The 17,152-nt window shown below is 38.0% G+C and overlaps 1 protein-coding gene across 2 annotated transcripts in view; it reads right to left on the reverse strand.

Annotated features, from left to right (window-relative positions):
- SCFD2 (sec1 family domain containing 2) overlaps window positions 1-17,152 on the reverse strand; it is a 455,587-nt gene that overhangs the window by 411,144 nt on the left and 27,291 nt on the right. For both annotated transcript variants that reach the window (XM_057502226.1, XM_036895221.2), the window contains exon 3: window positions 1,600-1,727. In XM_057502226.1, coding sequence (XP_057358209.1) covers window positions 1,600-1,727 — 128 coding nt within the window. The remainder of the gene's footprint in view (window positions 1-1,599; window positions 1,728-17,152) is intronic.

Genomic DNA, 17,152 nt, shown 5'->3' on the forward strand with positions numbered 1-17,152 from the left:
ATGTGTTGAACTTTCAAGAGTCCTGTAGTGAACAACAAAAGTTGATTTATGTTCTATCACAGTATCATAAGGTGGTCTCACTGAAATGCAATATAAATTAACCTTATCGCCAAGACCCTTTGTGCATTTCTACTTTTCTTGATTCACAGTATGAATTAGTTCTTGTTTCAACATGGATAAGGAACTCTGTAAACATACTTGCTATTAATGTGTATCTAAAACTATAAACAAAGAAAGAGTGAGTAGGCAATGAGGAGGAAGAGGGAAGCAGGGAGGAAAAGTAATAGTCAAAGGCCAGGATGATCTCCAAGTCACAACTTCATTTTCATTCCAAAACAACACATAGAACTTCTGGCACTGGTTGTATGGAAATAGAATGATTTTATGAATAAAGAGCATATGCTCTCACATGAGTGAGTTCTAGTCTGACCCTTTATCAGACATACGGCCTTGGGCAACTTAATTTTTCTTTTGTCCAGTTTCCTTATTTGAAAAGCTGGATAAGGACAGTACCAATCTCACAGAATTACTGTAAGAATAAAATAAAATATGTAAAGAGGCAAAAACCTGGTACATGTTAGGTCCTCAATAAATGTTACTTACTTTTCCCTTTTCTTAACATCATTAGGTTCTGTAAACCCCTCGTATATAGTCACCTAACACACTGAAAGTTGTGATTTTTTCCCCCTATATTATGACTGTGTAATTTTTTCCTTCTGGGTTCATCTGCATTCTTCCAAAATTTTGTTCTTCTCTTTCAATTTGATAGTTTGATTTTTGTGCTCATAAGTAATCAAGAACTTGGGATAGGAATTTTAGCAAAGAAAATTTTCTCCACCCATTAAAATGTACTAATAGTTATTTGAAACCTAAAGAGCAGATTATGAGATAAATCTTATTTTTTAAATACAGAAAAATTCTTTTACAAGTTTCTAGAAAAAAATTCTAAAATCAAAACATTAGTTCTCTTTTTAACCAAGAGAAAAAAGCCATTTAAAACTTAAGTTCCATTGCAGCAAGATTCTCCTAATACTGAAGACAAAACTGAATGTGGGGGGAATAAAAAAGACAAGGAAAAGGAGGTATGGAATACCATGATGAGGAAGGCATAAATTACCCTGTGGGACTGGGCAATCAGCAACCCTGCTAGGGGTGAGGGGCTGTCTGCCCAATTGTTTTGTCAGCACCGTACTTCATTCATTAATTCAAGACCACTGAAAGATCTTCCATCCACAGTAAGTGGTGTGGGTTAGGGGTACAGTGGTGTAGGGGTAGGAGTGGAATAGAATGAAGGAGAGGTGGCCTACACCAATTTTGATAGTTTAGATCAAGTAAAGAAACTAAAAGAATTACTCTTTGTACACACGGACTCACCTAGAGTTCCCACAGTTGAGTCTAAGAAAAGGGGTCATTGCTGAGACCTGAGGACAGTGTGTACGTACATATCCCGTCCCTACTCTTTCAACAGTTTACAAATGTCTTCAATATTTTCATCTGGATGTCATGCTGGCTAGGTTGGCCCACTGTTCAGAGCAAGCTTAAATAAACTTCCTCAGTGCCTGTGGTCACTGTCTGACTTGGAGAAGTGGATTCACTTACCCATACTCATCTTGATTGGCAGGTTTTCTCTGCTTGCTGCTTCCACTAGATGTCTCCGGACTTCCATCACTGCCTCTTTGTGCTTGGCATTCAGTAAGGCTTCCCACAGGGCTTTGGCTGCGCTATCACTGCAACAATACCATGAAAAGAGCTTCAGAGTAAATTTCTACTGGATATAATGGAAAGGCTTAAAAGCAAAATAATTTCTTAAACATCTTTTTTGAGCACTAATGCAGTCTTCCCTACCAACAAACTCAAAGTATTAGAATTAAATAAAGACTATCTGATCCATTTTAATCAGCATAAAATATTGAGAAACTAAGGAGACAATAAAATCAAGCCCTCTATTGTGCAATGAGAAGTGTGGGGAAAATGTATGATACATTTTTTTTGAGATTTTGCATTTAAAAGTATTTCAGAGTGTAATTCAACATTGCATATAATAACATATAAATGGTCTGGAAGCCAAAATTAAATACATGTCTAAAAATGATTTATCAGTGATTATAAGCATATCCACAAGTGGATTTCCTACTGAATGAAAATCAGGAATTCGGCTAAGGACCATGGCCTTAAGTAGCCCATTCTAGGCTTAGGTTGTAAGAATGACACAAAAGCCTCTACAATTAACCGTTGATAACAGCACCAAGGGCAGCATTATGCACAGTCTCATCTGGGCTCACTTCTCCAACAGCCCTCTGTCTCACCCAACATGCCATGTCCAAATTTTAAATAAGGAGAGTGTTCTTTCCGGAAGATCTCTCATGTAGCCAAGTATACACATCTGTAGTAAGGCTTTAAAAACTGAGTATAAAGAAACAAAGATGACTTCTGTCCCTTTTCTAAGGACATTTTTCCTCCACTTAAAGCCCCATTAACACCTCCTACTACCAAGTTAGTGATAATTTGAAAATGAAAGTATTTTTTAAAGTTTAGTTTTAAATGATATACCTAATATGATACTAACGTAGCTTTGAAGTTTTCCTAATAATGTATTATTTCAGGTTTGAATTTGATTTGTAATAATGGAATGATGTATGTCAACACTGAGTTTAATATCTGGCATTTGATAATCTTTCATTAAATAGTGGTGTTTTTATTTTTTCTGAGCAAACTAACATCACTGCTCAACATATTCCACTTGTTTTGATCTGAACAAAATTGTCATTATTATAACTCAGTATCTAATATTCTAACTTTAATTTCAATGAGCATGTAAACTACATGCCAAGCCCTATTCTCAGTGGTTGGGATATAAATAAAAACTAGTTGCAGCTTTCAATGACTTACAGTCTATAAGAAGAGGCAGACATGTAAGTAAAGAAATTATCCAAAAACATATGGTAAGAGACAGATCAGTGCTTGCACAGATTTTTCCAGGAGAATAGAGCAGGGCTTTTAATCCTGGCTGGGAGGACAGAGACTGAGAATGATTTCTACTGGAAATGATGAGCAAGTACACAGATATGCATGCTCCAAAAGCAACCAAAGTAAAAGTTTTAACCCAGTCTGGAAAGGAGAACATTAAAGAAAATCTTCAAGGGAATATATATAAAATAAAGTTTTCATCACAAAAGAAGAGGAAGAAGGACATTTCAGAATGTGCAAAGTCCTAAGGACATGACACTAAGAAATGCTGCTTTGACCAGGCTAAGATGCATGGAGGGGCACTAGAACTAAGGGCAAAAGAGAAGGCAGGATCAACTCTATGAGACCCTGTATCCTTGCCAAGGCTTGTCGGCTTTAGGCTGTGGGTAATGGGAAGCCAAGGAGCCGGTGACTGGTTTCACATTGTGAGAAGAGTAACATAGATGAGCGGTTATGAACACACCCTTTATCATCATTCAAAGCTGGGCCTATTTATTACCTACGGGGCTTTGGAAAAAGTTATTTAATTTCTGTAAAACTCTGAAGGCAATGGAGAACCACTAGAAAATTCTGAGTAGGAGTGTTAACACTCCCAGTTTCCCAAATTTATGGTCCACAATCATTCCCCACTTTCATTGTCCAAAGCATCTTTCCCCAAAGAACAGGGATTTGTCACACACTCTCAATTCTACACACAGACCTTCCTGAGTAGAATTTCACTGCTCTCTTTTCCATGAGTATGTATCTTGCTAATAGAGTGTCTCCAAGTTCACCATAGTGCTGGGGTTGCCCCTTCAGATTAGTGTAGTAGTTAAAATGTGGGCTCTGGGGTCAAATAAATCTGGGTTCTCCCCTCCTCCCACATTAGCTACATGGCCCTTTGATCTTCTTCAGGCACTCTAAGCACAGGGACCTCTTCTCCTTTGCCAGGAATGCACTTCCCACAAATATCCCTCTCTCTTCAAGTGTCTGCTGAAATGTCACTTTATCAGAGAGATCCCCCTGACAACCCTATGTAGAAAAGTGACAACACCCTATCCTAATACCTTATCCTAGCACTCTCTTTTCCCCTAACTGGGCTTTTACTATTCTATACAATCTTTATTGCCATCTGACTGATTATACATTTCCATATTTATCTGTTGTTTATCTATCTCCCTCATAGAAACTAAAGACCTTCTATGAAAGTAGGGATTTTTGTTTTACTTATTGCTAATTCCCTACTGCCTAGAACAGCACCAGGACCAGGTAGGTGCACTCAATTTATACTGAATAAATGAATGAATGGTGCTAGTTGTGTAACCTTGCACACATAACTAATCCTCTCTTTTTCTCCATTTTCTCTTCCATGAGATGGAAGTAGTAATAGTGACTACTTCACAGGGCTCTTGTAAGGGTTAAAAAGATAATGCACATAAAGAACTTTCCTGATTCATGATAATGTGAGTCTTAAAATTAAATGTGTTCAGGGGTTTGTAATAAATTGATGAATTCACTGACTTAATTACACTGAGTATTTTTTTCATACAATCATGATTTGTTCATGTTCACATATACTAAAGTCACTTAGGGTTTGTATTCTCTGGCTCTTTGCTATTTAAACATTTTAGAAGAAATACATAGTTTCCATGGTCTTTAACACTGATGTACAGTCAGGTCATATTTCCTTGAAAATTGTTTTCGTGACATAAACAATTTGACTATCTAGATGTGTTTCTAATGTCTACCTCCTGTCCAAAATAGTTTCCTAACACACCATATTAACCCCCATATCACACATGATCATGTTAAGTTTACCAGGTTAACATTCCTGAACTAATTCTGGTTCTCTGGATAATCGGCACTGATCTTCATACTTATTACCAGCTCTGTTGTGTCCTGTACCCACTTCTTCCCCAAGTCACTGTTACTGCTGCATGGTACCTCATGCTCACACACCTACATTCGCAAATGAGTTGTGTCTGGGAGTTAATCACGGCCTTTCTCCAACATGTTCATTTAATCAGACATTTCACAATATTGAAGTTTCACATGAAATAAATTCCTGATGTCAAATTTTGTAAGTCAGGAAAAGTTAACTGAAAGCCATATGATAATAAGGATAGTGTATTTTATGTAATTCTTAATCCTCTCCAACTGTACAAATTCTCTCTTTTCCTGATGAGGGAATATGCAATACACAGAGTGCTATCCCAACAGAGCCAGTGTGATAGACGATGGGTAGACAGTACTGCAGACTGGCAAACGTGTGGGTTCTGGAAGCAAACAACAAGGGTTCTAGTTCTACCACTCACTAGCTCTATGACCCAGAGAGTTACTTCACCTCCCTGTTCATGTCTTCTCCTCTGTTCATTGGGCATAGTAATACTTTATATTTAGTAGGTTATTATAAGAATTGCAAGTGCTAATGTATCTAAAACACCTAGAACAATGCCTGGCACACATCAGTGTTCAATAAACACAGCAGCCGCAGCAGGAGAAGTTAAAAAAAAAAAATCAAAGGTCAGAATTTTCTTATAAGACTTAAAAGGGAGCCTGTTCTAGAAGTACATGACTTTTTTCCATCTGCTTGCATATACACATAAGTAACCACTGTTAGTAGCGTCATTTCTAGTATGAAAAGGTTAACACTACATAATGCAGATTTCATAACGATCATACTGAAACACTGAAAAGTCCAACTCAAACTATTCCCCTATATGTAACATGTTGATGTAAAGAATTTTTACTTTCAAGAATGAAGTAAGAAAACTTGCCTTAGATTACTTAGAGAATTGCAGCTACAGGAAAAAAGTTTTTTTTAAATGAAGGTTTTTAAGCAATTTAAAGAAGTGCCCACTTATTGCCTCATTAATCTAATTATATGGAAATTCTGTAGACTGCACACAACAGGACATTTTAAAATGAGAATTGTTACTTTGATGAGGGGTTCAGATTCTACAAATATTTCCAGACTGATTTATAAAGTCACCTTCTGGAATAAAAGTGAACATTAGAGGGATTAGTACATCAATCATCTTTACATCTTCAGCAGGACACTACCTAACCCAACACACTCAGATGAAAATTGACTATTAGTTTGTAAAGGCACCTAAAGATAATTTTATAATATGCCTGAGAAAAACAATGTAGCTTCAAACAAATCAAACTGCTCTTAGATCCTATTTACACCTAATCTAAACCCTTTGTACTCCACTGTAAATCTACTTTACCTTGCTTAGTCTTTTCTCTTAAGTTAGGGAAGAGCTCGACAACATCTTTTTAATAATCAGGCCCATCCAAAAAGCTTATTTCTTTTTTCATGTCTAACTTAAGGAAGAATTTCAAAAGTTAAATAAAACATGGCCAATCTCGTGGCACAACAGTAGCACGTTTGACTCCAAAAGATAAATAAAATGTAGTATTTAAAAGTATTTTAAATATCACCACTACCTTCTATTTTAGAAGCATTTCAGAATTTACGAAACAACTTTTTATATCTCATTTGATCCTTACCTGATGAGCAAAGCCATTATAACGGCCCCCATTGAAAGAGCCTCAGAGAAGTCACCTGACTTACACTCAACCTGTAATTGGCAAAACCTGGACTCATACCCAGATAACTGACTTCTGAGCCCACTGGTCTTTCTCACATACCATGCCATGCTTGTACTATGTAAACCATCAAAGACAATCAATTATGTACATTATTTCAAAGTTTTCATGTTGATTTTCTCTTTTACTCTTTCTACTTTCCCTTTAAATTCATAGGTGAGCCCCATCTAAGAATGGAATAGAGTGAAAAGTGAAGTAGATCCACATTAATTCATGAAGCAAGCAAAGCTGGCTCTCAAGAGTCTGTGTACTTTTTGTTTAAAGCAGCAGCATACTAGTCCCCTTGTAGGTCACTATCAGCTGACAGTCACTTTGCTACACAATGCCAATTATTGCCCATTTGTATTCAGTTTTCTTTATTTCCCTCCAAGAAGACTTTGCTGAGTTTTAAATCTTTATACATAATATCATGTACATAACTGAAAAGGCAACAAATAAAGTCTAAATTTCCCTGAGGTGTTATTTCCAGTCTAGCTCTTATTTGATGTTCATTATATCCTTGGGAAAGAGAGGAGAAATAGCCTCTAGCTAATTTACCAGTGATAAAACTGAGACAAATTGTAGCTACTTGCCTAACACCCTGTCTTGCCAATGGGTTTCAGCCCCGGGCAAGTGCGCTATGGATTCAATGCGACCAAAGAAATTGACAGCAAAACGTTCTTTGGGGTGAAAGGGTTTATTACCTGGCTTGTTCTCCAGTGGTAGGTCAAGCACTAGCATCTCTGCCTCCGTGCAGAGCACCAGGCCGAGCTCTCTATATAGCACTATAATAGCTTATTGCCTAAAGGTATGGAAGCAATAGCCTAGCAACAGGCCAGTTACATCATCAGGTGGTTTAAGTTCAGTAAGGATCCTGGCCATAGGAACCCCAACTTCCCCACACACCCCATCTAAAGAACGTAAGGTTTAAAGTTTGGGGATACCACTCAAAGTGCCATGGGCTGCTTCTGTGACTTTGAGGAATTCAGTTAATGTTTCTTATTATTTTTATTTATTGAACTCATGATGTCATAGGCAATATAATTATATTATCTCATCAAATAACAACATTCCAGGGTGTCTTAACAATGGCTTTCTGCCCTGGAGAAGTTCACTATGGATTCAATGAGACCAAAGAAATGACAGTAGAAAGTTGTTGGGGTGAAAGAGTTATATCCAATTTTATTCCCATAGTGGCAGGTCAATCACTAGAATTCCGTTCACTCAGAGTGAGTCTGCATGCAGCAAGCCAGTCTCTGCTTCTGGGCCTCTCTACCCACATAACCATCTTAGTCTCTGTCCTTGGTGCTGCCACCACTCCAGCCTCTGCTCTGCTCTCCTGCAGCCTTGCAGCTGTGCCATCGAGTTGCCCAGAGCACTGGGCGGAGCTCTTTATACAGAGTCAATAACAACGAATTGCCCACATGTGTGTAGTGAGCTACCCGACCAGGGCCAGGTGAGAATCCTGGCCACAGAAACTTTCACTTTATCCACACAGGGCAAGTATGATTGCCCTATTTCACAAGTGATTCTTAAAGAGAGAAAATAATTTGTCCTGATCATATAGCCAATAAATAAGGATTTGAACTCAGGTCCCTTTGAATTCTAAAATCCACCCACTAACCATGACTCAACACTATTCTGTAAAACAAAAAGCCTGAACTAGAATGCCAATTTCTGAAATTCCTTAAATCCCTAACAAGCTATATTTTCATGGTTTTCATTATGGTCTGCTGCTCCATGTTCACATGTATAGATAAAGTAAAGGTTCCTATGGCCAGGATTCTTACCTGGCCCTGGTCGGCTGGCTCACTACACACATGTGGGCGATACATTGTTATTGACTCTATATAAAGACCTCTGCCCAGGGGTCTGCACAACACAGTGGCACAGTTGCAAGGCTGCAGGAGAGCAGAGATGAGACTGGAGTGGTGGCAGCACTGAGGACAGAGACTGAGACAGCTGTGGGGGTAGACAGGCCCAGAGGCAGAGACCTGCTTGCTGCATGCAGACTTGCTCCGAGTGGGCGGGATTCTAGTGATTGACCTGCCACCGTGGGAATAAAGTTGGGTAAAAATGCTTTCACCCCAAGAATGCTCCACTGTTATTTTTTGGTTTCATTGAATCCATAGTAAATTTTCCCGGGGCTGAAACCCATTGGCAAGACAACACGCATGAATTTTATTAACTTTGCAACACTTAGTAAAGATGGGTGAATATCCCATGCTGTTATTTTATTAAAACTTTTTCTTTTTCACAAGTCCAGTGATAATAATAAACTGAGCTAATAAAATAACATTCCCAGCAGCTTTCAGAATATATTAAACAAATTTCTATTCTTTTCTGTTTTTTGAAGTCAAGTTTTCCAATGAAATAAACAATTTCATTGTAGCTACTAGAACACAGTTTTTTTGTTTGTTTCAATAGATTTCTTGAAACATACTGTGGATAAAATGAGAGTTCCTGTGGCCAGGATTCTCACCTGGCCATGGTTGACTAGCTCACTGCACACCTGTGGGCAACACATGGCTGTTGACTCTAAAAAGAGCTCCACCCAGTGCTCTGGGCATGACATGGCGGCAGGGCTGCAAGGCTGCAGGAGAGCAGAGCAGAGGTTGGAGTGGTGGCAGCGCTGAGGACAGAGGCCCAGAGGACGGCTGTGCGGGACGACTGTGCAAAGAGGCCCAGAAGACGGCTGTGTGGGACAGCTGTGCAGAAAAGCCCAGAGGACAGCTGTGCAGACAGAGGGGCCCGAAGCAGAGACTGGCTCGCTGCATACAGACTAGCTCTGAGTGAATGGGTTTCTAGTGACTGACCTGCAATCTGGAAATAAAGTTGGATATAACCCTTTCACCCCAAAGAACATTTTGCTGTCAATTTCTTTGGTCACACCGAATCCATAGCGAACTTGCCCAGGGCTGAAACCCATTGGCAAGGCATATACGGTACAAAAGTAGAATGTTTATCCTATGAAAAGAGCCATTTCATTACTATGCAATATAATTAGCTTCAATATTGTCAGTAATTACATAAAATGTCAAGTACATACTAAATGTATATTCTTTTTTGATAAACAGACTATCTTGTATCCTTAAAAATCAAACTATTAATGATAAATTGTCGTGTTTGAAGAAGGCTACAAGCCAACATCACACACATAATAATAACCTGCTAGAATTTGTTTTTTTAAGTCTCAGGAGAGTTCTGTATATGAAGATAGGGTCCTTTCAGTTAATTCTCAGCTCTTTATTCACCAGAATTACTCAACTGTGAATGAAATCTTACAAGCTGCCTTGGTTGGGCATGTATGAAATGTCAAATGCAGTCTCCTATAAACTAACAGGAAAATTCATCACCAAAGAAAATATAAAGAGGACAGCATTAATTTTTAAAAGGTGTCTGAATGTTGAATCACGGAGCCACTTCAATGAAAGGAAGGCATGCAGTTAAGAAAGTTAGGGTGAAATGTGAATGCACTCCATTATCTTGTGACTAAACTCAGAGAAATGGTTTCTTCAAGGCATGCATGGGAAGTTAAACTTACTCACAGGACTTACATAACAGTCACAGTATGCCAACAGAAATACAATGATAACAAAACAAACATTTTCAGCTAATTTTAAACATAGAGCAATCTGAGTCACAGTATTTCACAGCAGGGAATAATGGCATCTATCAGTGGTGAGCTTAATGAGCTCTGAAGGTAGGTTTGTTAATTAACTTAATCACAGAGGTTGCAATAGTCGTCTTTCCTCTTGACTACTTTTTTAAACATTACCTCATCTTTATCAAAATGATCTGTTACCCTTCATCTCAATAGAAAAGAAAGCAGCTAAACACAGAGGATATGTAAAGTAGACTCTTGGCACTGGAATGCAGCCCTTCATTCATTCTTTCTTTTACAATATAAGAAATTCCTGTGGTCTGGGAACTCAGGGAGGTATCACAACCGCAGCTGTGAGACGCCTCCGGTGCCCTGCCCTCACGGTGCTACAATCTAGCAGAGAAGCTGGATTGGAGTGTGCTCCTGCAGAGGTGACCAAAGCAGAGAATGGGAGCTCTGGGAGGGTGGAACGCCTAGCTGGTCTGGGTTTAGGGGTGGAGGTCAGACGGTGGCCGAGGATGTGACAGTGAGACCTTAAAAAGGAGTAGGGATTAGCCATTTGAAGAATGGAGTAACAGCAGGTGAGGCAGGAGTAGCATCATGGGTAGGGGTCCTGGGAAGAGAACTGGAGACCTTTTCAGAGAAATGAAGATAAGTTAAGAATGGAGCATAAAAACCTAATTTGTCACTGCTCTCAGCTTATGTCAAATCATCTGAGCCCTTGTAACCCACATTAGGATTGTAGACTTTTTTCCAAGTACAACAGAAGGGTCATCAGCAATGAACTGAGCTGACCACATTTGCATGATCTCACTGCAGAGAATGGATAGGAGAACTGGTGAGAGGCTCATACATGGTCTAGGGAAGAACTGATCAAGGCTTGCAGCAGAGGGACTTCCTTATCAGATCAGATCATTCCCTGCTCAAAACACTTCCACATTTCCTATTGCCATTACACTAAAATCCAAGTTTCTTATTTATGTACAACTTCTACTCTTACCTTCTCAGCTTCATCCATTAGGCCTCAGTCACACCAGACTGATTTCAGCCCCCTGAATGCATCAAAGTGTATTCCCAACTTAGAGCCTTTGTATTTGCTTTTCTTTTTGCCTAGACCCCTCTTCTTCCAGATGGTCATTGAAAAGCTGTCACTCATTCAATAAACATTTATTGAGCATCTACCAAATGCCAGTTCTGTTCTACAGCTCAGGGGTTCACTCCTTGACCACTCCTGTTATGTGGCACTCCCTATTCCAAATCCCACCTGCCCTATTTTATTTTATTTATAAAATTTGTCACAGACTCAAATTGTGCATTATTAAGTAGAAATTATTTTCATGAATTGGAAGTGGAAGTAGTCACAGGGCATTAAGGTTAGAAGCATTCTGGTTTTATCAGAATGTCAGCATCCTGGGCCATGTGTGGCAGTACACCCAGGCCACCAACACCCCATGGGCCATGGACTATGCCAGACCCTGAAGGTACAACAATATACAAGGGTGAACAAGTCAGGCACAGACCATCTCTCAATAAACGTCCAAAATCTAGTTACAGAGACAAGACAATAAACTAATAATTATAAGACAATACACTATGATCTGACATAGGAAATAAAAGGTACTGTGTATGGAAGCAAAGATAAAAGTGGAGATGGAAGAAAGAAAGAACAAGACATACGATAATCAAAAGGTGGGAAAGCAGGACACTGAGGACCTGACAGAAGTTCAGTGTAGCTGCGGGAAGGAGCAGTAAAAGATGGAGAATATAAAGGTTGAAAAATATATCAAGAAGCATTTCTACAAAGGCTTTCTAGAACAAGTTAAAAGTTTTAGTCTTTACTGAGAAGGCAATGGAGAGCCACTAAAGGATTTTACCACAGGAGGATTATAATCCGATTTACTATTATTTGCACAATCAAATAGATGTATGTATAAATGGCCAGTCTTACAAAAATAACCCCCAGAATGGACTTAAAGACTATAATGCTTTCAAAGTGTGCAGGTAAAATTTAACTTTTAAATATTATCAAAGTATGTGAATATAATCTACTCATTTCTTCTGATTGAAGGTTCTTATGTTGGGTTTTGCTCATTTACTTAACAAATATGAATGCCTATGCACCAGGCCCTGCTCATGAGAAGACAGCAGTCAACAAAGCAGACATGAAAATGCTGCCTTCACATAACTCATGTTCTGGAGTTTGTTTTTGGAACACAGCAAGTAGAAATCATAAAGTAAGAGGAATTAGAATTGAAGGCTCCTTAGAAACCATCTAGTATACTTTACTTTTACAGAGAAGAAGACTGTGACTGTAAGAGATTAAGTACCTTATCAGGGGTCATAAGGTTTTGGTGGAAAAGCAACTATCCCACAATAATGAATAGAAAATAAAAACTGCTCAGCAGCTGCTCAAGGACATCAAAAAAACCAGCAGAAACAGAAACAGCATTTCCTGATTCAACAGCTGAAAGGAGGATATTGTTTTAATGAGTTTTCATATCTTCTGTCACATTTGTTAAAGAATATTTTCATAACTATAAGTACATGATTGAACAAAGACAAGATCACTTCACAAATGTTAAGCATCACATTGGAATACATTTCAGGGAAGAAGCAGAATAGAAAAAACAGGAACCCTGATGCAGCTCGTACTTTGAGCAAGTCACTTACAACTACCCCTCATTAATACTACATATTTCTTGCAGTCTTGGGAAGTAATTTACACTAACTCACTCAACAAAAATAAAGCAACATGCAGAGTTAATTTGTATTGTCTGACTGTGGAAAAAGCTGTCATTTTAAAGGCATGAATAAATATATCACCTGTTACAAATTTTTTAATAAGCATAACAATCTTGTGAATTATATACTTTTGGTTTGGTATCATAAACAGAAAATGTCCTTAAAAAATGCATGTTCCTTCTGTATAATCTATAGCTAATAGAAAATCTGTGTGATTGATTCCAGATCATAAATGTACTGAGTGTCTTTAACAGTGTAGAAATCACAACCATGTGTTGAGCAAACTAAATAAAATCCAGGATAAAGGATTGTTTAATTCCAGGGTAAACAATTGCACACAAGCTTTGTAATGTTCAGAACAATAAAAGAACAATCTCCAACTGATATATAACTAAAGTTTCATCTCTTTCCAAGGAATACTCTAGTTCATCATTTCTTCCTTCAAAATGATCCCTTTGTCCAACAGTGGGATAGGCCCATGAAACCTCAAAAAAATGGACCAGAACATATAAATTGCTTAACTATCATATAAAATAATTGGGGGTAACTGAACTTCATCACCATACAGATAAATGGTTTTTTTTATTCCTATTCTCTACCAGTTCATTAGTGATTACACCATAATCAACATAAACTTATTCATAATTTTCTCATAGCAAATAAAACCAAAGGAAAACTGTTTTTCATATGGATTCCTAATACATAAACAGATTAATTCAATATGAGGATTTTAGATTACTAACACAACTAGATCACTTAGAAACCAAACACATATATGCCCTCTATGCCCATTTTTCTGACTCTGAAAGATGTACTTTGAGTTCCTGAGGGGTACTTGCATGACCCCCCATTTGACAGGCCAATGCTTAGCTCCACTGCAGAACTCTATTCTACACTGGATTACATCTGTGTGTTTTGGCTAGAATTCAAGACTTGGAAAGTTAAGGATCACTTCATGTGTCAAGAAACTCTAAAATACAGAGTTAGTGACAGTTTTATAGAGGCTCTTAGAAGCAAACTCATCTGTTCACTCTATTCCATGCACAGGGTTATTTCAAAAGCAGCATAACCCATTATTCTATACAATGATTTCAGAATCTATCACTCCATTCATCATGGGTGACACTATTTACCTATATATGTGAAGTTTCAGAGATAACAAATTGGGAAAACTTGATTTGTTAAAGTTATTATAGTCTCAGTCTCCACTGGTTTTGTTTGGGCTTGGTTGAGGTAAAATATGAATTTATGCTGCTGCTATTATTTACCATCTTAACTCCCACATATTTTGAAAAGCATTTTGTACCATCTCCCTTGGCACCTTAGAAACACAAAGCAATGTTGAAGTATTAACAGGAATGCACCTCTGAGAAAACAGGAATATACAATAGTTCTTTCTATACAGGGGTTTAGGGGTCACAATTGGTTCAGAGGGTAGAAAAGAGAACTTACTTTGAAGTTTCATTTGCACAGCAAACCTATTTCTACTCATAATAAGGATGATGTAGCATTTTTTTCTTAAAGCTAAATTATTCAACTTAAAGTGTTTTGAATATTGTAGGATAAACAATCTTCCATGTGTGTGTTGTATGGAACAACTATACAGGCTCACATGGATAGGAAGAATTAATATTGTCAAAATGGCCATCCTGCCTAAAGCAATCTACAAATTCAATGCAATCCCTATCAAAATACCAACAGCATTCTTCAACAAACTAGAGTAAATAGTTCTAAAATTCACATGGAACCACAAAAGACCCCAAGTAGCCAAAGCAATCCTGAAAAGGAAGAATAAAGCTGGGGGGATTACACTCCCCAACTTCAAGCTCTACTACAAAGCCACGGTAATCAAGACAAATTGGTACTGGCACAAGAATAGAACAATAGATCAATGGAACAGACTACAGAGCCCAGATATAAACCCAAGCATATATGATAAAGGAACTATGGAAATACAATGGGGAAATGACAGCCTCTTCAACAACTAGTGTTGGCAAAACTGGACAACTACATGCAAGAGAATGAAACTGGATTATTGTTTAACCCCATATACAAAAGGAAACTCGAAATAGATCAAAGACCCGAATGTAAGTCATGAAACCATAAAACTCTTAGAAGACAACATAGGCAAAAATCTCCTGACTATAAACATGAGTAACTTCTTCCTGAATGCATCTCCTCAAGCAAGGGAAACAAAAGCAAAAATGAACACATTGGACTACATCAAACTAAAAAGCTTCTGTGCAGCAAATGACACCATCAACAGAACAAAAAGGCATCCTACAGTATGGGTGAATATATTTGTAAATGACATATCTGACAAGGGGTTAACATGCAAAATATATAAAGAACTCACACACCTCAACACCCAAAAAGCAAATAACCCCATACAAAATAGGCAGAGGATATGAAGAGATAATTCTCCCAAGAAGATGGCCAACAGACAGATGAAAAGATGCTCCATATCACTAATCTTCAGGGAAATGCAAATTAAAACCACCACGAGATATCACCTCACACCAGTAAGGATAGGTAGCATCAAAAAGACTAAGAACAACAAATGCTGATGAGGATGCAGAGAAAGGGGACCCTCCTACACTGCTGGTGGGAATGTAAGCTAGTACAACCATTGTGGAAAGCAATGTGGAGGTTCCTCAAAAAACTAAAAATAGAAATACCATTTGACCTGGGAATCCCACTCCTTGGAATTTACCCAAAGAATACAACTTCTCAGATTCAGAAAGACAGATGCACCCCTATGTTTATTGCAGCACTTTTTATAATAGCCAAGATATGGAAGCAACCTAAGTGTCCATCAGTAGATGAATGGATAAAGAAGAGGTGGTACATATACACAATGAAATACTATTCAGCCATAAGAAAGAAACAAATCCTGCCATTTGTAATAATGTGGATGGAGCTGAAGGGTATTTATGATCAGTGAAATAAGCCAGGGGGAGAAAGACAAGTACCAAATTATTTCCCTCATTTGTGGAGTATAACAATGAAGCAAAACTGAAGGAACAAAACAGCAGCTGACTTGCAGACTCCAAGAAGGGACTAGTGGTTACCAAAGGGGAGGGGTGTGGGAGGGCAGGTGGGGAGGGAGGGAGAAGGGGATTGAGGGTATTATGTTTAGTACACATGGTGTGAAGGGTCACGGGGAAGACAGTGCAGCACAGAGAAGGCAAATAGTGAATCTGGCATCTTACTACACTGATGGACAGTGACTGCAATGGGATATGGGGAGGACTTGATAATATGGGAAAATGTAGTAACCACATTGTTTTTTCATGTGAAACCTTCATAAGAATGTATATCAACAATACCTTAATCAAAAAATAAAACATAAAAATAAAAACTAGAGGAGCTCACCTGACTAATAAAAAGTAGGGAACTCTATGTTGTTTAATTTCTCTGCTCCATGAAATCCATAATGTGGGAACCACTTCACAAAGCTCCATACCTAAGGAACACAGTAAAAAGGAATCTTTTGCTTTTCTTCTAGATCTCTGCAACCAAAATCACCCTGTTAGTAAAGATAGGAATTCAGAATAAAAACTCAAAATGAAGGGTTTACAAGTACATAGGTCTGGAACATCCCCCAAAAGGAACAGCCATCATGGAAATAATTCATCCTCAAATACTACTAGATGCTAAAGCAATGGGCTAAAGTTTGATGAGGAAAAGTATATTTGCATAATCTCAAAACATCTCCTTTAATCAAGTGGTCAAAGTTATCACCATAAGTGAATGGCTACATTGTGAACCACTTGATAGAATGCAATTAAAAAAACACAGCATCACTTGTGTTATATTCTTGCCAAAAATAAATAATCTGAATCTAATCATGACGAAACATGAGAAAAACCTAAACTGAGGGACATTCTACAAAATAAATAGCCTGCAGTCATCAAAAGTGTCGAGGTCATGAATGTCAAGAAAAGACTAAGGGACTGTCAGAGATTAAAGGATACTAAAGAGCATGACAACTAAATGCAATGTGTGATTCTGACAAATACCCTTTTTGCTTTTATAAAGGATATTCTTGAGAAAAGTGGCAAAATGTGTGGCTTAATCGGTAATAGTGCATCAGTGTTAACTGCATGACTGTGACTACACTGGAGGGTGTACCTCAAGAGAAATACATAGTGAAGTATTTGGGGGTGGTGGGCACAGGCAAATTATTCTCAAATAGCTCAAGGAGGAAAAAAGTTTCTTGCACTATCCTTGCAACTTTTTATATGTTTGAAATTATTTGAATAA

This window comes from Manis pentadactyla, chromosome 5, assembly GCF_030020395.1.
Source record: "Manis pentadactyla isolate mManPen7 chromosome 5, mManPen7.hap1, whole genome shotgun sequence".
Classification (NCBI taxonomy): domain Eukaryota; kingdom Metazoa; phylum Chordata; class Mammalia; order Pholidota; family Manidae; genus Manis; species Manis pentadactyla.